General features: G+C 50.4%; 2 protein-coding genes across 2 annotated transcripts; both read right to left on the bottom strand.

Moving 5' to 3' along the window:
- Window positions 1–162: 162 nt before the first annotated feature.
- On the bottom strand, window positions 163–6,720 carry LOC138995801 (pepsin B). The gene is made up of 9 exons (XM_070396516.1): window positions 6,603–6,720; window positions 5,877–6,033; window positions 4,875–4,992; window positions 4,252–4,370; window positions 3,379–3,578; window positions 2,120–2,242; window positions 1,605–1,752; window positions 691–789; window positions 163–468 (listed from the first exon to the last, which is right to left on the bottom strand). The coding sequence occupies exons 1-9, from the start codon at window positions 6,656–6,658 to the stop codon at window positions 316–318; spliced, it is 1,173 nt and encodes a 390-aa protein (XP_070252617.1). The 5' UTR covers window positions 6,659–6,720; the 3' UTR covers window positions 163–315.
- A 3,309-nt stretch (window positions 6,721–10,029) lies between these two features.
- Window positions 10,030–20,118, bottom strand: OVGP1 (oviductal glycoprotein 1). The gene is made up of 11 exons (XM_070396197.1): window positions 20,094–20,118; window positions 19,538–19,567; window positions 18,929–19,133; window positions 18,051–18,107; window positions 16,332–16,497; window positions 15,729–15,853; window positions 14,394–14,502; window positions 14,117–14,302; window positions 12,470–12,586; window positions 11,921–12,056; window positions 10,030–10,688 (listed from the first exon to the last, which is right to left on the bottom strand). Exons 1-11 carry the CDS (start codon window positions 20,116–20,118, stop codon window positions 10,201–10,203), a joined length of 1,644 nt encoding a protein of 547 aa, XP_070252298.1. The 3' UTR covers window positions 10,030–10,200.
- Between the last annotated feature and the right edge of the window lie 1,639 nt (window positions 20,119–21,757).

A 21,757-nucleotide genomic window follows, 5' to 3' on the forward strand; every position in this document is an offset into this window, starting at 1 on the left:
GTCTGTGCTGAAGCCGGCTGTGCACAGACCTGCTCTCCCTCCTGGGTTCTCTCCCATCGCTCAGTGAACAGACCCCTGGACATAGCTGCTGCTAAGTTTCATTTAGAATAAATGACTAAAAGCAGAACACACACAAAAGGACATTTTGGAAGGAACTTCAAAGACGTTTGGAGTTTCCCGATTTATTCATTGCAGGAAGTAAGACTGTAGTGAACAGAAGGGGTCAGGGTAGTTGGAAATGGTGTGGTGAGCCCACAGCCACCCGAGGGCATCCCCAGCCCTGCGTGCGGGGTGCAGACAGCTGCCTCTCGCCGTCTAGGCAGCGAAGGCGAAGCCCACCCTGTTGTTGGCCATGTCGTAGACCGAGTAGTACTCCTTGAGGAAGACGTCCCCCAGGATCCACAGCGGCTGCCCGTTGGGGGAGGGCAGGTAAGTGGCCTCGATCCCCAGCCTGCAGTAGCCGTTGTTCTAAGGGGACAGGGGACACCAGGATATAACCATTTGCACTATAGAGACCTCCCCACACCCGAACTTCCCCCACCCTGTAGTCCATGGCACCTTCTGGGGTCTCTGAATTCTTGTTCACCCCAGCCCTGCCCTGGGGATTCCCCATAGCTGCCCAGATGTGAGCTGGGACACGGGACAGCTGTAGGGCCCATCCAACCACATATCCTGGGAGTGACCACATACGTTGAGGACATAGGCGGAGGGAGGCAGAGGGAACTGGGACCCGCTGATGATGAAGGTGATGGTGGGCAAGCTCTCCACGGAGTTGCAGGCGACCACGAACTGGGAGACAGAAAAGGCAAAGCTGTAGAGCGCCCCCTGGAGCCCAGACGAAGGGCGAGCCCCCTTTTCCTGGGTGACTGTGCTTGACCTTGCAGCACAGGCTCTCTCAGCTGACGAGACCCCCGTACAACGCTGACCAGACCCCCCTCTTTCTTCTGGAATCCTCTCCTTTCAGACATCTCAGCTCTTAGACCTGGGTTGTATCCATATGGCTATAAGGAGTTAGGCTCATTCCACAACAATTTCTAAGCCCAGAAAGTACAAATTACAGAGAAAAGGTGTGGATACACACACACACACACACACACACACACACACACACACACTTTGGGGAGCCAGGATTTAGTCTGGACCCAGACTCTCGCATACAAGGAGAAGCAAACTACTGATATGTGTGCAAAGAGGAGGAGGGGTGGGGACAGGAGGCTTCTCAGAGTAAAACCCAAAGATGTATTCCTAGTGAAGATAGAAACCCATGTGGAATGGGAAAATGCACTGTGCCCTGATGACATTGCAGTGAAATGACAGTGGCCAGACCACGCTGACGTGTGTTCCTAAGACCTGCGATGGGTTAAGAGCACCTGCCCATAGCCGTTGGTCCCACTCACAGTCTGGATGGAGGCAGCATTACTCACCCCCTTACCCTTCCTTGCACTGAGAGTTCATGCTGTGTTCCCACCCGATCTGTCCTGCCAGGGCCTCAGGGGCCCACCCAGCCCTTCCTCCTCCCTCTGATGACCTCATTGCCTGAGCTCGGGCTCCTGTGTTGAGCCTGCCTGGCTGTACAGAGGCTCCCATGGCTTCTGGTTACTCACATCACCATTCTGAGCCTGCTGGGCTCCTGTCGCTTGCAAGAAGGAGCCCATGTACTGCTGGGGAACTGCCAACAGGAAAGTGCCTGTATCCACGATGGCCTGGCAGCCCTGGGAGCACCAGCCAGTGGCCTGGTCACCGATGGCAAACCTGAGGGGACACCAGTGCAGAGAGTCAGGAGCGTCTGCTACCAACATGATCAGCCCTCACCCACCAGCCGCCCAGCTGCGGCATCCTGGCTCTTCCAGGAAGCAGGCCACATTAACACCTCTGCCAGGCGTGCTTCTGTGCCTTTCTGGTCACAGGAGTGTTGCCCTCAGGCTTGGTCTGGCAACCCCTCCAGCTCTGGCTGAAAGCTCTTGGAAGGCAGGACCTGGATGCCAGAGTCTATCTCAGCCTGAGGGTTTGGTGATTCCTCGAGAAAGCCGTGCCAGGCCAGCAACTGGGAATGCTGTCATGCTAGAGAAACACCCACGCGTGTCCCTCACCCACAGGAACTCTCCGCTTCTCTACTCACTCCTGAATGGCAATCTGCCAGTACAGTTCCTGGGTGACAGGGGCCCAGACGATCTGACCGGAATAAAGCCGCTGGTCCACGCCGCCCAGGATGAGCTCTCCACCATACTGATAGGTTGGTTGGCTGAGAAGGAATGTAACGTGCATGAGTTTCCATAATACAGATGGGTCAGGGGTTCCTCTCCCTTCCCCTCCCCTCCCTCCCTCCTTCCCTCCCTCCCTCCCTCCCTTCCACACTGAGGTACGGCAGAAGGCAGAACGAAGGGGTGCTCTTCAGACATCACCCGGCTCAAGGTACAAGGGAAAGGGGAATTCTCAAAGAGACACCCAATCATTCTCGGAAATAATTTTCAGAGAATTGGAAACAGAGACTATGCCCATAAAGAAAATAGACTTGGAAATCAGGCACCTGGAAAAAGCTATAAAAGTATCCCAGACACCCTGCCTGGGGCAAAGCAAGAAACCCCTCTGAGAGCACCCGGATGGCCTGACAGAGATGCCGAGGCTGCTGGGATGAGGGTGTTTCTGTCTTGGCCCGGTGGGTCACCAGGTAATGCTGAGAGGATCGGGGTCTGTTGTGTTCACTACCCTGCACCTGCCAGTCATCGTCGAAAGGCATTTGGACTTTAGGTTCCCTGAGGATCGTGTGTGTAGAAAAGAAAAGCCGGGAGTGACGCATGTCACAAAAGTTCAAGGCCAGAGGGAGAAGGAAAAGCTTTCAAATCAAAATGTTTGTGTTTGAGTCTCGCCTTTGCACCCACATGGGTGGAGCTTTCTTAACATTCACAACTTGTTTGAGCTTCCATTTCCTCACTGGAAAAATGAGGCCAACAACAGGATTTGTAAGATGTCATTTGAAGTCACTGCTACAAGAACCCTTCATAAAGCCAGAGATGCCATTATAATTAGCATCTCATTATTGTTCTCTTCACTGGTCAATGTTCATGGCGCTTGTTCTATAGCTCCACAGTTACGCTGGTCACTCACAGCAATCTCCAGGTTTACTGGACAAATATTGAGAGACTACTGCTTATTTTTTAAGAAAAGAGTCATCATATGGTTTATGGCCACAATGAAAAATCCTTCCAGTGCGTTTAAAATAAAATCCCCCCAGAAATGTGTTTATAAATCTTCAGAAATGCATAGCAGATTATAGTCACTGAGTCGGAAAACTCTACAGCCTGAGCTCTGTCTGATGAGTTGTCCAAAGCCCCCATGGAGCCTCATTTGCTGACCTCTTCCTGGGACAAGGGCTCTTACCGAGAGAAGTAGAAGCTGAAGATGGGCAGGGTGAGCTGGCCCTGCTGCAGCATCCCCTGCATGACTGTGGGGGCACTGCCCACCGCCATGTTGGGGTAAGCCATCCCCAGGATCCCATCGAAGTCTGAGTAGTAGAAGGGGTTGTTGGGCTCATTCTCGCTCAGGCCGAACTCCTGGTTATTGACGACGATGTTCTGAACCTGGGCCAAGCAGACGGAGCAGCTGAACAACTCAGTGTGGACAAATCCTTCCCGGATGTAGGTGCCCAGGGTCTGGAATCTAGAACCTGATCTGGGGGGAGAAGCTGGCTGCTTTCATGCTGAGCTCGCCCCTGGGTGTGGATGTGGGAGGCGAAAGGGCAAGAGCGTCACCCAACCACGTATGTTTTAGGAAAAAGCGTGTGGGTGCTGGGGAAGCAAAGGCGGTTGTTTTTTGGAGTTTGTTTCCATGTCCATGGACAGCGACTGGTTTTATGTTGAGCAGTCCACGTGCAAAGTCGGTAGAGAAGCTATGGGTGTCAGACATAAAAACATAAGAAAACAGTGAAAGGGCAGATCTTCAAATGACCAAGGTGTGGAGGAGGAAGCAGACGTTCTGTGTGGTTGCAGAGGGTAGAGTGAAGAGCAGGGAATAGTCACAAGAAGACACACAACTTCAACACAGCATAATGGGCTTTCTGCAGCCAGGGCTGCTGTGGAGGCAACTCCTGTCTTGGGAGGAAGGTTGAATGAGACGGCCTTTGATGCCTTTTCCAACTCTCAGCTCCTGGGAAGGTTTGACCTGACTGGTAATCGTGGATTTGTCTGAGCGCTTAAGGCTTTAGAAATGGGAGCCAGAGCACAGAACCTCAGAGGCTATGAGAACATCACTCACAGTCACAGTGTCATATCCCAGGACCACACTCAGGCTGCCACTCCCGTAGGACAGTGTGTAGGTTTCCCCATTGTTTCTGAAGGTGGAGGACAGGCTGGGGTTGAACCTGTTGTGATTGGCTGTAGAAAGACGGAATGAAATATTAGCATCGTTCACTGCTTTCCAGAATGCTTGGAGGAAACATATCCTCAATGGCCCGGGATCATCAGACCAAGTCTGGGATGGGGCTCAGCCTCGGATCCTTCACAATATAGACAACCCGTGTTAGCCCCAGAAAAGTCTGTCCCCCTAGGCAGCAAACACTGCCCGAATTCCTTTCAATCCATCATTCCCTGAGGGATGGGTCCCCTCAAAAATGTCAGGGATTCTGGCCCACTGGAGAGAGAGAGGAGGGAAAGGGACAAGGTAGAAAGAAGTGGAAGTTCTAGTCTATGTCTGCTGCCTCTCTCCAAAACTGTTGGCAAGACTGAGGGCAAGATTTCTAGAGGTTCCTAATTTAAGAAGGAAGAGATCGTGGATATGCACCAAGAACTCTGTACTTGACATTATAACCTGGGCCAATCCTGACTCTGCCCCTTACTCTGCTCTCATCCATGGCAGGGTTGGCATGGTGGTATACTCACAGCAGGCCTGGCTCTGGCAGTAGGTGGAGGGCACCCACAGATTGGAAGAGCCCGTGTCGAAGAGGACCAGGAAATTTTGGGGTGGCGTCCCAATGCTTATCTCCCCAAAATAGAAAGCCTGCAAAGAAAGGTTTGTCACCCTCATTACGCAGCTTAGCCTTGTCTTAAGGGTGGGGAAGAAGCTGACCCACTGGGAGTCACATTTTTCCCAAATCACTCCTTAGGGGAATAAGAGGCGTCTCCCACAATTTTCCCACCCCATGTGTGATTCCCTAAAGTGGCTTCCAGCTCTGATGCTCTGTATAACATCTTACTAAGAACATTCCATGGGACACCAGTAAGTCAAGATGCCCTGAGCAGACATCATAGCCTCGAGAACATTCTAATACTTTCTCTGGACACCAGTGTATCTTTCCAAAGGGGGCGATTTTCCCTAGTGGCCTTGTACATGTTTTCCTCCTTTAAAAAAAATATATTTTTATTGACTTCAGAGAGGAAGGGAGAGGGAGAGAGAGATAAAAACATCAATGATGAGAGAGAATCATTGATCGGCTGCCTCCTGCACACCCCCTACTAGGGATCAAGTCTGCAATCTGGGCATGTGCCTTTGACTGGAATTGAACCTGGGACCCATCAGTCAGTAGACTGATGCTCTATCCACTGAGCCAAACCAGCTAGGCACATGTTTTCCTTCTTTCTCCTGCAGCTCATTGCTAGGACTTCCCTGGGATTTCTCCATTGAGTTGAAGATTGCCCCGATAAGTCTCTTAACCATATAAATGGGGCTTCGAAGAGATGGGCCAGTAATGAGAGAAAGGGGGAAAGGAAAGGGAGCTACTACCCTTTTAGATACTACCAACCCATAATTTATTTAGATACTTTCCGTAGGATAGTGAGACATGGGTTTAGTAATTAGTCCAAATCAGAGCAAATGAGGGGCATAAATGAGTACTTTTAAATGGTTATCAGCCAAGAGATGGACACCCCTCCACCTTCACTCACATCCAAGTAGTTAGTGATGGGTTCATAAGCAACAGCATCATTGTTGAAATGATATTTGGCAGCTGGGTCCTCCTTTCCGTGGTTCTTTAGGAACTTCTCCAGGACGCCCTTCTCCTCCATTGTCTGGCGGATAGACTTGCCTTTTTTAAGAATGATTCTGCAGAGAATAGGGTTAAAAAAATGAATGACCTTCCCCTTGCCCTGTTAAAGCAACTTCTCCAATGATCTTTTTCAAACCTCTTCAGTACTTTACAAAGCAACTTTTTCAAATCTCTTCAGTACTTTCTGCTCAGGAAGAGTGAAATACAAGAAATCTTCCTGGATTTTAGCAAGTTCGGACCACTACACCATTCCTGGGTTCCCAGAACAGAAACACACTACAGAATATTTGGGGGGGTTTTGTGCTTATATCTTGTTTCCAGAGAATAACTGTCTGTTTCTTCCCAGCGCCTGCTATAAGCTTGGGACAGGGATTGTCCATTCTTCTAAACCAACAAAACACTCAACCCACCTTTACACACACACACACACACACACACACACCATCCATCCATCCATCCATCCATCCATCCATCCATCCATTTCAAGTCTTGGCCCCCAGTGGATGTTCAGTTCATGGTACAATCTGACTGCCTCTCCAAAAGACCTGCAACCCTTTGCTCTTCTCTAGCTTGTCACGCTCCCTTGGAGCTGGAATTCACAGTGAGGCTGCATCCCAATATACACCTTTCCACACCCTCTGAGAGGTGTAGGCAAACCAAGATCAAGACCAGGATCTTCATGGCGCTGATTTTCACCAACACACAGGACACAGTGACAGACCCAAGTGTTGGGACACACAGAGGGAGGTCGGGTCCCTTTCTTATATACTGATCTCCCTGCACTTTTCATCTCTAGGCACCTGGACTTTTCTGCTTGTGTAACAGCCCATTCCCCTACACTTCCATGGATTCTGTTTGTTTTTCCCTTTGGCAAGCATGAAAGACTTTATCTTCTCTGTGGTCTATCTAAAAAGCAATTAGTGGCTTTGCTGATGGAGTCTAAAGATTAGGCTGTGATAACAAATGTAAAGTTTACTGGAGACAAAAGATCCTGGTGTCGGTGCCTGCTGGGAAGTGGGTGCTAGCAATTTCTGCCAGAACAACGGAACAGTTTGCTCTTTAGCTTCAAAGGGCATGTGCTGTTTTGAAATTTACCGTCTACTCTCTACTTCTCTTTCTCCTCCCTCTTCCTCTGATCAGTCCCGTCTATAGCTTTCCATAGATGATTCTCATAGTCCACGACACTCTGCTCCTCATTTTCAGCGTCTCAGTTCACAAATTAGCCAACATGTAGTGAAGGCCCACTCTATGCTCACCTCCGTAGTGAGCTCTGGAAGTGCAAAGACCATTAAGAAATGGCCGTGGTATGCAAATGTCTGCATTCCTGCTGAAATGACTGACACAGAATCAAATTACCTCCCCCCCCCCGCCCCCCGCCATGATCATATAGTCAATAAATGATAGAGGTGGGATTAAGTCTCTGGTGTGTCTGAACTCAACCTCTACCTAACCACAGCCTTCTTCTCTGAGCCTGGTGTACGCAAGCTCTCATAGCTTCAATGCGCATGAAACTATCAATCTTAATGATAATAACAACAAAAAGATTTATACTTGCTTTCCCTTTTTGTGGAAAGTTATTTTATGGGAAAAAAAAGATATTTTATTTTATGGGGAAAATTTTTTTCATTCATTTGCACTCAAGGACCAAGCTTTCTTCTGGTCCTCGTAAAAAAAAAAGTAACCCTGCATGCTGCTGCCACCTATTGGCAGTATTTCTAACTTACAAAAATCGTTTCTTGAAAATTCAAATTAGAAAGTGACGAAAGCTCATAACATTTTCTCCTCAGCTCACTTTCCTGGGTGTAGACAACCGTACCTGTTCATTAGTCATGCCCTCGGAGCCTGCGCCCTGCCCCTCTCCCATGTCAACCAGTCAAATCGTCACCTTGCCGGAGGTTCCTAAGACTCCCATCCCACATCTGTGTCTCTTGTCACACCCTAGACTCTTTTTTTTTTAAATTTTGTTTTATTGCTTAAAGTATTACAAAGAGTATTACATATGTCTCCTTTTTTTCCCCTCTCCCTTGACATTCCCCCAGCCTCCCCTACCCTCCAGTGTCTTATGTCCATTGGTTATGCTTATCACACCCTAGACTCTTTTTTCAACATTTATTAACTGAAATTCTATTTTAAGGAGCAGCTGTCCCTTCTTCTCCATTTTTAAATTCAGTTATTCATCAATAGCGTATGAACTCATGACATTTACTTTATTCTATGGGTTAAAGTCTATTATTATTTTGTTGTGCAAATTGTCCCAATTTGGGCCATTTGGAACTCTTTCAGGGTGGCTCTTGTATCCCTCTGACATGGCCTCATTGATTTTTGAGTACTTCCTTACTTTATGGAAACGTAAGATATTCTAGTCTTTTCTTGTGCCTTCCCTGCCCCAGCCCAAGAATCAGCTATCTTTGCAAGGATCCCCAGTTCCTTTTATTGAGAAACAAAATTTAGAAGTCAAGATCTGAGCATTAGATGAGCTTATTGCTTCTGAAATGTCATTGCTTCCAGGCCCTCTCAGTGGTCCAAGCTAGGAATATAATTATGTATACACACACTGTATTTCTATATCAATTTTTCTACTGACCTATCTGTATACACTTTTAGAATCATGACTTCATACTGATACCTCTGATTCCAACACCATGGGGCTCATTCTAGCCTTTCCCTCTCTAGCCTATTTGGTAAGTCGTTACTAGAATTCTAATTTGAGACTCATTTTAAGACTTGGAGACTGCATTTTCAAAAGAAGTGGTAACATTGGTGATAAGTATGACACCCACCCTCAGCATCATCATCTTCTAGAGGGGAGGACTAGAAAGTGGTCCTGTGTCTATACTAACGTATGAGGGGCCTTCATGCCCAGGAAAACACCCCATAGGTTGATGGCAATGTGTAGTGAGGATTGGTGTTTATGGGGGCGACCTAGGAGAAGCATACAGTTAACACCCCAAAATGCAGTGTTTTGCCTTCCTCTCAACTGCTCCTCATGGAAAAGAATGGGTGAGATATATTTTTAGAGACAACTAAGATTTTACCAAGCAGGGAATATAATTGGAAGATTCAACTCCCCCCTTCTCCTTCTCCCAGCCTCCCTTGAGGGTTATAGGAAACTTCTCTAGAAGAGATTCTGGTTCTGACCAAAGTGAAGTGAGAGGTTATTCAAGGGAGAGAGAGAAGCGCATAATCCACAGTGGAAAACGTCAGTGTGGGCCAGACACAACCCCCACCTTCCAAAAATGGCCATAGGGGAAAGTGACCTTGAAAAGGAGAAGGTGAAACTGGGTCATACAGGTCATTTCAAGAAAGTGACTTCAGCCCTAGCCAGTTTGGCTCAGTGGATAGAGCACCAGCCTAAGGACTGAAGGGTCCTAGGTTTGATTCCTGTCAAGGGTGTGTACCTCAGTTGCAGGCTCCTCCTGGTCCGGGCCCTGGTCAGGGCACTTGCAGGAGGCAACGAATTGATGTGCTTCTCTCACATCAATATTTCTCTCTGTCTTTCCCTCTCTCTTCCACTCTCTCTAAAAATCAATGAAAAAAAATATCCTCAGGTGAGGATTAAAAAAAAGAAAGTAACTTCAGATTTGGATGGTGAACACACAATACAATATACAGATGATGTATTATATAATTGTACCTCTGAAGCCTGTATGATTTTACTAACCAATGTCACCCCAATAAAGTCAATTAAGAAAACGAGAGAGAGAGAGAGAGAGAGAGAGAGAGAGAGAGAGAGAGAAAGGAAGGAGGAAAGAAATAAAGAAAAAAGGAAGAAAGAAAGAAAGAAAGAAAGAAAGAAAGAAAGAAAGAAAGAAAGAAAGAAAGAGAAAAAAAGAAAGGAAGGAAGAAAGAAATTACGTCAAAGAACTCGGATGGATTCTTTGCTTCCAGTTTATTAAACAGAGAAGAGATTAGCTCACTGTGCCTTTGGGACCTGCTTTGCCCCATGAATGGTTTATAAAGGGTTAGGCACAGGAGGCTTCTGCCAGGCGACCTGGAAGAAAAGACACGGGCTTTCCCCAGCGTCTGCCACCAACAGAGTGGAGGCTCCTTGATCCACAGCAGAGTTTCCTATCGTTAGACAGAGAGGACTGGTTGAAAGGATCATCGGTTGACAGAATGGTTTCCATCAATGGGAACACAGGGGTCGCCAAGGCCAAAGGAGTGTCCTGGGAGCTGGATGACAGGTCAGAGGGCAGCTTCTATCTAAAGAGCAAAGTAACCTGTCAGGGGTCTGTGTCCACCTCCGATGTCAAATGCTCTCCTCTTAGAGTCTTAGTCTTCCCATCGGGGGTGACTGTCATCTTTCCCGAAGGGATAATCATCTTTGCAGGTGCCACAGCCTTCCTTCTACGGACCATGTTCTTCACTCCAGAGGTCTCAGTCTCAAGGTGCCCAGAGGTCATAGTCATCTGTTCAGGGGTCACAGGGGTCATGGTCTTTTCCCCAGGGGTCTCAGTCTTCCCTTGTAGAACTACAGTGTGCTTTACAAAGGATGCAGCTCCCCTTGTAGGGGTCACAATCCCACCTCTGGGGATTGTGGTCATATTTTCAGTCTTTCTCTGGGTCTCAGAGGCCACACTCTCTCCTCCTGAGAGCAAAATCCCCGAAACAGTGGGCAGTGCCTTGGTCACAGTCAGCCCTCCAGCACCAGTGCTTGAAGAATTCATAGCAGATGAGGGCCAAAATTTTGGTGAAAGAGTTGAACTGGTCTCTACAGAAAATCATCAGAAAAAGATGAGACTCCTACCCCTTCCTTCCCATCCCATAACTACTAGCAGGGCTAGCATCACTCCAGGGTGGAAGTACCTGCTCCCCAAATCCAAAATTGGAGGATCCCACCATGCACGTACTTGAGGACACAGATAAAATCCCACCACATGGAAGCCCTGCTCCCCCACCCCATCATGTTCACAGGATCCCAGATGCCCATGGGCACTCAGGGGATTGTTAGATTCCTGGTGAATGACCCCAAGAAGGAGCCTGCCAGTTCTCTATCCTTGAGCTCTTACTCTGACCTCTCTAGTGGCACCTTCAGCAAGACCTTGCCCCCATGGCCTAGTTTTTTACTTGTTGAGTCCTCAAGGATAAATCTCCTGTGTCCCCCAATGTAGGAGGCACCAGGAGCAGCGTTGAGGTTATGAAAGCTGCTCTAGCCTGGCTGGTGTTGCTCAGTGGTTGCACATTGACCCATGAACCAAGAGGTCGCTGGTTCGATTCCTGGTCAGGGCACATGCCCAGGTTGTGGGCTCGATCCCCAGTAGGGGGTGTGCGGGAGGCAGCCGATGGATGATGTTTCTCTCTCATCGATGTTTCCATTTCTCTATCCCTATCCCTTCCTCTCTCTCTAAAAATCAATAAAAAACTACTTTTAAAAAAAGAAAGAAAGTTGCTCTGGACAGTATATCATAAAGACTCAGGTTGGAGTCCTATCTGCACCCCTGAATAGCTGTGGTACCTTTTTGAGCCCTAAGCTCCTTATCCATAAAATGAGGACTATCAACCATCAGCTCTAGCATGTGAGGCCATCTCCTAACTGCCAGGGAAGGCTCTACAATCAAAGAGGCAGCCAAAGAAATCTAATTTCCTTTTTGGCCCTTGGCCATGAAAGCAGGAGGTAAAAACAAATAGAGAAATAAACTAACATATACTGAGTACTAACTATGAGCCAGCACGGATTTCATTCCATATCTCACCAGTTCTTATAATAATGTCAGGAGGAGGATTCCTATCTTACAGATATACAGAAACCGAGCTCAGAATGGTCAAAGGGAGCACACATCCGAACCAAGATTAGAAAACAGATTGGCCCGAGAATAATCAAAGCTCATCCTCTTTTCTCAAGGTCATGTTGCCTCACCAAAGCCTTTAGATCTAACAGAAGGGACCCACCCAGTGCCTGCTTATACAACCTCCAACCCCAGCTTCCAGGTCATAGCTACTCACCAGCCTGCAACAGGAGGTTCTTTAACACAGAGACCAGGGGGAAAGGGCCAGTATGACAGAAAGTGCCCCTGACATCATCCAGGTCCAATGTCCATACCATGGCCCCCCCATAGTGCTTTTTCTTTATGAACGATGCCTGCAAAGGAGTAGTCAGTCAACCTGCTATACTGGCCGCCCTCCAGATTGAGCACAATGGCAAAAAACAGAAGGACTCCCAGGAGGCAATACAGCAGGATGGGTAGGAGGATAACCTGTATTTGAACCTAGCCTCTGCCACTTATTAGCTATGGGATCTTGAAAAACTGAGATTTCTTCTCTTCAAAATAAGAGGGTTGGGTTAGATGGAATTAGGAAACCCCATTTAGATCAGATATGTCTAAAACTCACCCAACATCGTTACCCTCACATTTTTATCCTCCACCCAGTGCGCGCGCGTGCGCGCGCACACGCGCGCGCGCGCGCGCACACACACACACACAGCACAGACAAGGGCCTCGTGGCAGCCAGAGGGAAACTATATGCTGGATCAAGAAAGAACCAAGGCCTCACCTTGTGTCTGAAGCTGATGGCGTCATCATAGCCGACCCACTCCTCCCCCTTGTAGGCATAAGGGACACGCTGATGTTCAATCCAGCACTTCTTCGCTCCCTGGAGAAAGGAGCAAATCTGCCAGGGGGGTCGCAGGTTAGTTCTGTGAAGGGCCATGGAGAGAAGCACCAGCAGACACACTGTTCCTTGCCCAGGAATAAAGAATTCCTCACCAGGGGGTGAGAAGAAGGTGGACCCAAGAGGGTGTGGGGAAGCCATTCACGAAGGACCTCCCATCTATTCTGAGTAAGTTCCTGCTATTACACATGCCTTCCTCTAGTGTCCATGATGGGAACGATAGAAAGAGAACCAAGGTGGATGACTTCCTTAAGAAACCCGACCTGGGTTTGGTGGATAATGTCAGCACCAACGTACCAACAGTAGCACACCTGACCCTTGACCAAACCTGTATGTTTCTAAAGAGTTTTCATGAACAAGTCTCTCCTCTGTTCATTAGAAATGGGCATAAAGTACCCCAACCAGATAGTTATCAAACTAGCCTTTGAACCTCTGATGAGTTTAAAGTTCTCAAAGGCAAAGAGAAATCGGTTGTTGCAATCGATCCAGCATCTGTGTGTCAGCTGGGTTTCCAGCAAGCAGAAGTGTTCAAGCTGGGCTGCAGAAGTTAATGTCTACGTCTTTTTTGTTGTTGTTGTTCTTTGAAAGTTCTATCAAGAGCTCTTTGACCCATAATGCCCTTCAAGAACATTATTTCACTATGCTACCATTCATCACTCGGCTTCATTGGATTCGCAGGAAAACATTCCAGCAGGTCAGCCCAGAGCAAAGATTGGAGAGACACTGGCCCCGCCCCTACTACTTAAGGCAAAGCTATAAGTCTCCTTCTGGCACCCTTGTACCTGCTGTCCTGTCCTCTGCCTGGGAGGTCCTTCCCACCCTGTCATTCTGCCCATCAAGGCTCTACCTGCTCCATAAGACCCTTCCTGATCCTACAGCCACACACTCTGTGCCTCTCATTATCTTCTCTTGTGTTTTACATTCCCTTGGGTCTTTGTGTCTTTCCTCCACAAAACAGCAAGCTTTGCTGAGACTGGGATTAAAGAAGTGGAACTGGGGTAGAGAATGAAGAATCTGTAGTAGAGGATATTTTTGGAATTGCTTCAAAATAATCTCGTAGTGGGGAGGGAGTCAGGGAGCAGAGATGAAACAAGATTGGCCAGGAGAGGTTAATCAATGAAACAGGGGGAGGGGGGAGTGGTATGTGGTAATGGCGGCAGAGAGAGGAGGTCACACTATTCTTTTACTTTGCAAATGTTTGAAATTTTACACATACAGCAAATATTAATTATATTTAGGCCGTACAGTAAGTCAGGATTGGCGTGTATGACATTTAAGATTCTTTTTAAGAGTGAAATATCTGTTTCCCTTTATTCAGATTCCACCTAGCCCCTCATCCCTTACAAAGGACTCAGATAACTTCCCTGAAGAAAAAGAAACGATCCCAGAGAGAGGCTTTCCCTTGCCCCAGTAAACTACCTCTCCATCCTGTCCATAGTCCTCACTCTTCCTTTGCCCCTTGACCTTACTCTTGCCCACACTGCAGGTGGGGGAGCCTTAACGAATAGACAGAGGTCCCTATCCTGTCACCTCATAGTAAGCCAAGAAGCCAGGCTGCCTGGTGTACTTCCCTGGAGATGCAGGTCCCACAGCTGCTGCCTGCAACCAATGCTCAGAGTCCTTGAGGAGGTGAAATGTCCGCCCATAGGTGGGGAACCCCATGAGGAGCTTCTCGGAGGGGGCCCCCAGCTTCCGCCAGTAATCCATGGCATACGCCTGCACGTAGGAAATCACAAACCCTCCTGTTACTATGGCCTGGGCTCTGGGGCAGAGGTCTGGTTGCCTCTGAGACCTTCCCTTCTCTTACCACAGATCCAGGGTCTCCTTGCTGAGAGAACAGGGGGCTGTTGTGCCCTGTGAACTCTTCCCAGCTCCCATGTATGTCGAAAGTCAAGACGTTGATGAAATCCAGGAGCCTGTACAGGGCAGCAGAAGGAAATGTGTATACGGTTTGGGCTAGCTAGCTGTTTAAGTCAGATCATCACTGCGCTAACTAGCTAACTAGCTAGCTAACTAGCTAACTAGCTAACTAGCTGTGCATTGGCCACCCAAGCTTCCCTGCTATTTCTGCCTGATGGGCCTGCCCATACTGGGCCATCCACTTAAGATACTGCCACTAGAACAAACTACTAGGTAGGGACCACTGTGCCTGGGGACCTATGCCGTCCTGAGCGTATCCATGGAAACAGGCAGGACTCAGACAAGAAAATAAAGGCAGTCGGGCCTGACACACGTACTAACAGGTCTGCAGAAACCGACGTGAGTAAAGCAGTGCTGTCCCGCAGCAGTGAGAGCGCTCTGCCCGTCTGCAATTCAAGGGACGTTGAAACCCACCGCGTCCAGAAAGCTGTCCTAGTGGCCAAGTGTAATTGAGCCCTTACCAGGTTGCTGGTGTAAGGGTTTACATGGTTTATCTCATTTCATTTCAATCCGGCCAATACTCCCAGGACCGTGACTGTCCCCGACTGTAAGCTGGAGAAACTGAAACGAACTGGGTGGGTTAACCAGTTCGCCTAAGGTCACCCAGCTGGTGAAGGCAGGACCCCCTCAGCCCTGCCTGGCTGTAAGACTCACAAACTCCGTGCCCCCTGGGTCTCCCACCCTTCTGCTCACACTGAAACCACACTCCCTGGTGTAACCACTCACAGAAGCACCCCAGCTTCTCTTTGTTCTGCATCTGCCTCAGTTTCCCTTCTGTAAAAGCTCGATTCTTGAAATCTGAGCGAATTAGTCCAGAGCTGGCCCGTTCAGAAGGAGTTACGAGCTATTCTTTGTCTGGCTGTGGAACCTGCTCTGCAAACTGGGCCCGACAGGGCCTGCCCAGTCTTGGTTCTGTGTCAGTGGTTGGTACTCAGCGGCCTCTCAATGCCAGCCCTCTGCCAAATGACCAGTGTCCACAGCTGTCCTCCAGGGCAGCAGAGGCCGGGCTCATGGGACTCTCTCCTGTGAGACCTAGCAGGGGGCTACACAGAGACGCTCCCCACGACAATGTGGGGGGCTGGTACCACATCACCTCACTCTGACGCCTAAAGAGAGCGAGGGCTAATGGAGCCGATCCTTGCCCCCACCTGGGCCTGGGGGTGTGAGCGCGAGATGCCTCCTGCCCTTCAATGCCCTGCCCCCCGAGGCAGCCCCCACTCGCCTTCCTAGATGGGGCACATCGTAAGCCGTTTGGATGATTTGCAGGTCCCCAGAGACGGCAGCCGAGAGCAGCAGCCTTGGACACATGGTGAGCTGGGCCTCCTTCTGGAAGGCCAGCTGCAGCTCCTGGGACGTGAGAGAGGGAGACGCAGAGAACCAGGCAAACAGTCAGGGAGAGAGGACACCACCCAGGATGCCTTTATAGACGGAGCCTTGACCAGGCTCTGGAAGCATAAAGGTGAGTCGGCCGCAGGCCCTGTCCACAGGGCCTTTAGAGATAAGTGATTGCATAGAGGGTGGCAGGCAGGCTCCGGAGCAAGGGGTCGGACTGTCTGCCTGCAAGAGTCCAGGACGCTGCCCGGAGAAGGCGTCACCTGGGCGGGAGACCTGGGGCAAGCGCTGGATATGACAGAGCACGAGCCACCGCAGGACACCTGCCCCGCAGCTCTTTGGTCCCACACCTCTAGGGTGGTGGCAGGAAAGGAACATTCCCTGACGGCTCTCCTGCCCGTGCCCCTGGCCTCCTGCTCCTCCTATGCCACGAGCCCACCTATGATCAAAGTAGAATGGTTTCCAGATTCCGGAGCTGCCGGCCTGGCCTTACTTGAATTAGGAAGAGGAAATTCCACCGGTCACACATGGGGCTGCCTCTCAGCCCAGGGTACAAGAAGCAGAGGTCCAGACCATCAAAGTTGTGCGTCCTCAGGAGGGATATGGCCGAACTGATGAACTTTTCCCGGGTGGCGGATGTGGACAGCATAGTGGTGAACCTGCGGGGAGACGGGGAGGGGCGGGTGGCAAGGAGCTCTCTCTGTAGAGCCATGACTTCCTGTAAGGTCCCTTGGTCCCTGTCCCCATGAAGGGCACAGGGATGTGGCTGGAGGAGAGGAAGGCAGGTCTTTGAACATCTCAAACCGTCTTCAAATTCCTTCCCAGCACCAGGGCTGAGTACCCAGGAATGGGGATTCAGGCAGACACAGAACCAGCGCCGGCCTGGGGTGGAAAGCAGGCTCACAGTATCAACGGCTGCAGAAAACACGGTGCCCACAGGCCAGGCACTCTGCCCCTGCCGTGCCCTCCTGGGGAACTACAATCCCCACCACCTGTCCTAGCGAGGACATCCTCTCCCTGACCCGAGTAAGGGAGGGACCAGCCAAGGGCCAGCATTTCCACAGAGACCTCGGAGCTGACCGGGGCCTGGGCTGCAAAACATGGTGCCAGAGGCCCAGGCTCTGATAGGGGTTCTGGCCCCTTGGCTCTTTTGTTCATTGGGTGTTTGATGATTTTCTATTTTTTTCTCCGTTGTTGGAAAACTTTCAATTTATGGGAGTTGAACTTTAAGCAATTCTGGGCTAGTTCTGTGTGCATTGATTGACACAGCCAGATTCAGGGTGAGGCAGGCCACCTCCTAGAGGCTGATCACTGAGGGACACCTGCATGAAATAGGGCAGGTTCCTTTTACCTCCCACTCCTGCTCTCTTTTCTGCAAATGTGGAAAGCAAACAACCACTCTGTGGCCTCTTGTGTGTACGCTCCTGGTCCAGCATCTGCAATGGCCAATGCTCAGAACCTGGCCACAGAGGGAGGGGCGTGGCCACTGAGGGAAAAGCGAGGCCTGCGTGGGCGGAGCCAGTTCTCACCCAACTTCCCAAGTCCTCCCTCCACTGTCCTCACAGGTGCATCCTGGCACTCCCAGGCGGCCAGGTCGCCTCTCCTGTGGTTCCTTCCTCCCAGGCGAGGAGGCAGGGAGGCCTCTACCCCTGGCCTCAGCCATGACATTGGGGAAATGCTCCTTCAGGGAACACGAAGGCAGTTTTTCCTCTGCACGCTGCCTCGTGGAGGGTGAGGGGCTCGCAGAGCTGCCACCATGCACCAAGGCCCTACGTGTGGCATTTCACTTACACTACTTCCTTCCCACACCCCCATACCCCGACCAACCCTTTGAGGTGGGTATTTGTAAATATCCATATATAAAGTGAGCAAACTCAGGCCCTATGAGGGTTGGGGTTTCTTCCTCTTGCGCTAAACAAGACTCCTTCCCTGTCTAAGGCAAACCCCTGCCTCTTATGAAGGGTTGGGGGGACAATTGTGAGGGCCCCATTTTGCACCCCTTTCCCATCACCTGTGAGAACTTCCCTGAGTCTCTCACTCAGGTGGAGAGCTCAGGGGGCCCTTGATTCCAGGGCCAGATTAGGACCTGGGGCAAGCGTCTGCATTAGCTCCTCTGGCTTCCCCACCTGCCCTCGCTCCTACCGGCCTGCTCCACCCTCCCACCTGCCATCGCCCCCCGCCCAGAGAGAAGATGGGGACGGCAAAGTTTCACCTGGATGTGCCAAAGTTCCAGCCGCCGATGGACAGTAGGGTTTTCAGCTCCGGGTTCCTATGATGCGGGGAGGTCAGTGGGCAGCTGCATTCATTGGCGGAACAATGGGAAGTAGGGGTGGGAGGGAGGGAAAGTGAAAGGGCAGGAGGAGGGAAGGAGCAGAGCAGAGCACAGGAAAGGGGAACAAAGTAGAAGAGAGGGGCATAATCCACCCACAGGCATCCCCCTCCAGGGAGCCCCTTAGGAGTTCACAACTTGGGGGTTGCAGGCAATTAAAATGCAGGTGTTTGTGAAGCATTTGGGATGAAGCACTTTAACAGGATAAAGGCCTGGAATCCTCCCCACTGGCCTTAAAGGGAGAGTTGGGGGTAACCAGGCCGAGAAGGGCAAGAAGGACATTCCAGGCAGAGGCAACAGCCACTGAAAGGCAAAGGAGGGGGTGCGGGGGCTAGAAAAAGCTCAGGGTGTTTATTAGTCCCAACTCAGGGACGTTCTGGAGTTCTGCTTGAGGGAGGCTCAGACCAGAAGAATGGAGGAACGTTGACAAATAACAAAAGACTTCATTCTCGCCCTTGCTCAGTGGTTAGAGCATCAGCCCATACACTGAAGAGTCCTGGTTTATAGGTTCGATGCCTGGCCCCGGTTGGGGCCCTTGCGGGAGGCACTAATCAATGTGTCTCTCTCACATCAATGTTTCCCTCTCTCTCTATCTATCTTTCTCATTCTCTCTCACTACCCCTCCCCCACTCCCTTCCACTCTCAAAAATATTCAATGGAAAAATACCCTTGGGTGAGGATTAACCGAAAAAAAGGGGGTCTTAATTCTCTTCCATCCGTAAAATCTGAAAGTACGACCGCCACATCCATTGTGAACACACCTCTCCTTGAGCTTGTTGAACTCCGGGTAGAGGATTTCCTCATCCTGGAGGTCCTTAGCCACCATCTGGTTGTCATTCATTGAGGCGAAGGCAAATATCAGGTGGGTGCAGAGAAAAGGGTCCAGGTCACTGGGCAAGACCGAGGCAGGGCCGGGTCGATTGTGTGCCCAGTCGGTGAAATAACACACCAGTTTGTGGGCAGCGCCTGGCAGGGGAGGGCATACATTAGTCAACAGAGACCGAGGGAGAGGTGTGGGCTCAGCTTCCACAGAGCAGCGTGGACACAGCCCGAGAGGCCAGGCCACTGCCACACCCCTCACCCCCATTCACACACACACAGACATACACCCCAAAGCTACACGGACGCCCCCTACTGCTGAGGTCCCAGAAGGAAAAGGATGGCCTGGGAAATCCTGGTCAGAGCAGATTTCCGGGTCTGGATCCCAGCACACAGACGGTGACACCAACAGCAGGTGACAGAATCCTCTGCTGCTCAGTGACCCTGACACAGGACCAGGGCAGGGGCAGGACGCGGGGGACACTCAACGCAGAGAACGACTCAGCCATAGAATCGACCCGGCTCCGGAGAGGGGGGCTCAGTCTCCTTACCATCCTGGGGTCTCAGCGCAAGAGCCAGCCCTGCAGCAAACAAAGGAAGTCAGTGCCCGCCCAGAGCTCATAGCCCAGGGCGAGTGACACACTACTCCAGCACGCCCTCCAGCCACCGGCCCAGCACCGTAGCTGTTCATTTACTTCTTTCTTGTCTTACGCTGAGTCAGTGGGGCCAGACCTACCTAACTCCTTCTCACTCTGGTGAACACCACGTAGCTACACATGCTGTGCATGGGGACAGCCAAGACTTTCAGAAGTCCCGGCCAGGGCTGCTCAGCCTGCTGCCGATGGAAAAGCAGTGGCATCCCGGCTCTTCCCTACCAAGATTCTGATTTCACTCGTCCGAGGTGGAAACCAGACATAAAAATGTTTAATGTGCAGCCAGGTTTGACAACCACTCCCTCCTCCCTCCTCCCTGAGCCCCTCTGGCCTCTCACTGTGTCCCGTCCACCTCTCTCTAATCCAGGCCCCCGGAGGCCCAGGCTGCCTCCTGGCACCAGAGGGCTGACAGACTGAGAAAGCCTGGCACCTCCTGGATGAGTGACACACTCACCGACCCACAGCAGCAGTCTCCCCATGTCCACGGTCTGGGAGCTGCGAGGCTAGAGCTCAGGCCCCTTTATAGGAGCTTCCCAGGGACAACCGTGGGATAGCACTGGACGGCCCAGCTGCTCACACGCAAAACAGGGACAGTGATGAATGAATGGGCTGCTGCCCAGAGTCACAGTGACCCCAGCATGCCTGTCCTCCCTCTCCAGCTCTCAGAGCCAACAAAGCAAAGCTCCATCAGACAGTGACAAGGAGTGGGTTGGCACCATGGGCCAGGGGGAGGGCAGGGCTTGTCAGCCCCTCTTCCTGGTAGTCAGCCCCAGGGACTGAGTGTGAGGGAGAAACACTGCCTGGGAGCAGTAGTTCCATTGTTGTAAGATTACTGCTCGGAAGCAGTGCATGTGAAGTTTTAAGGTCCCAGCTGGGGACGCTGGCAGACCGAAGTTTGAATCTCAGTGTCACCAATTAGAAGTTTTATAATCTTGGGCAAGTAACTTAGCTCTTTGAACTTCAGCTTCCACACTCGTAAAATGGACATGATAGCTCATACTTACTCCATAGGGTTTTAGAGGCATGAAAGAGGTCATGTCTGGAAAGCATTAGGTCAGTGCTGGGTAGATAAGGGCTCGGGAAATGGTGGCTGTTGTTGGGGAGGCCAGAAGAGCTACCTAGTGGAGCAGGGTTCTCACACTCAACTGCTGACACTCATCAGGCAGGTGATATACATGGTTGGAGGGGACACAATAATACAGTAGCTCACTCTGCACTTTGTTGGAAGAATAACAGTTCACACCTGATGATACACATCAGCTGACATGAAGCATCTTGGTCAGGAGAGGGCAGAGATTGGTACGAACAGGAACATCGCTCGGTAGCCACTGGTGGCAGCCACGCAGTGAAGTAGACCCAATGTTGGGAGATGCTTCGATTTCTCAAGACAAAACCTGGTGGTCTGTATCCACAGTGTTTGAGCCAGTAGATGAGCCAACGGGGAGAATGCGTTGAGACTGTCACTCCCCACTAACCCACATGTCACCAAGGTACTAACCAGATGTCAACACAGTAAATGCCACAGAAAAGTGACGACGACTAACAGTTGGATCTGCTTCACTTCCAGTATAAAGAAACCAGGAGGATCAACTTTTCTATCAGCAGTTTGCTTGGATATCACGGAATAAAAACAATGAAGGGCATAGAATGTTTAGGGCAGGGAAGTCTCACCGAAACTCTGGGAGAGCCTCGTGGGATTGCCCATCTAATAGACTGTGTCTCTGCTCAACAAATATTCCTTGAGCATGTGCCAGGCCCTGCTAGGCACTCCGAGAGTATCTAATACAAGTGATCTAATATAACGGTTTCTGCTCGTAAAGGGCTTCTAGTCTAGTGAACATCCCAAGAACTAGTGTGTCTTTCTCTCTCTCTCTCTTGGGGAAGTGTGTGTGTATGTGTGATCTCTCTTGGAGAAGTGTGTGTGTGTGTGTGTGTGTGTGTGTGTGTGTTCATCTTTCTTGGATGGGTGCAATGGGGAAAACATGAGTTTTGTTGCCTCGAGATGAATTCCTGCTCTGCACCATCAACCGGGCCACTGGAGTCCCACCTGCACACTCAGCCCACCCTCCACTCCTTAGGCCTTTACTAACCTAAATCAGGAGATAATTAAGCCTCCTA

The sequence above is a fragment of the Myotis yumanensis genome, unplaced genomic scaffold (genome assembly GCF_028538775.1).
Source record: "Myotis yumanensis isolate MYYU_CA2020_CCGP unplaced genomic scaffold, mMyoYum1.0.hap1 SCAF_17, whole genome shotgun sequence".
In the NCBI taxonomy this organism is placed as follows: Eukaryota; Metazoa; Chordata; class Mammalia; order Chiroptera; family Vespertilionidae; genus Myotis; species Myotis yumanensis.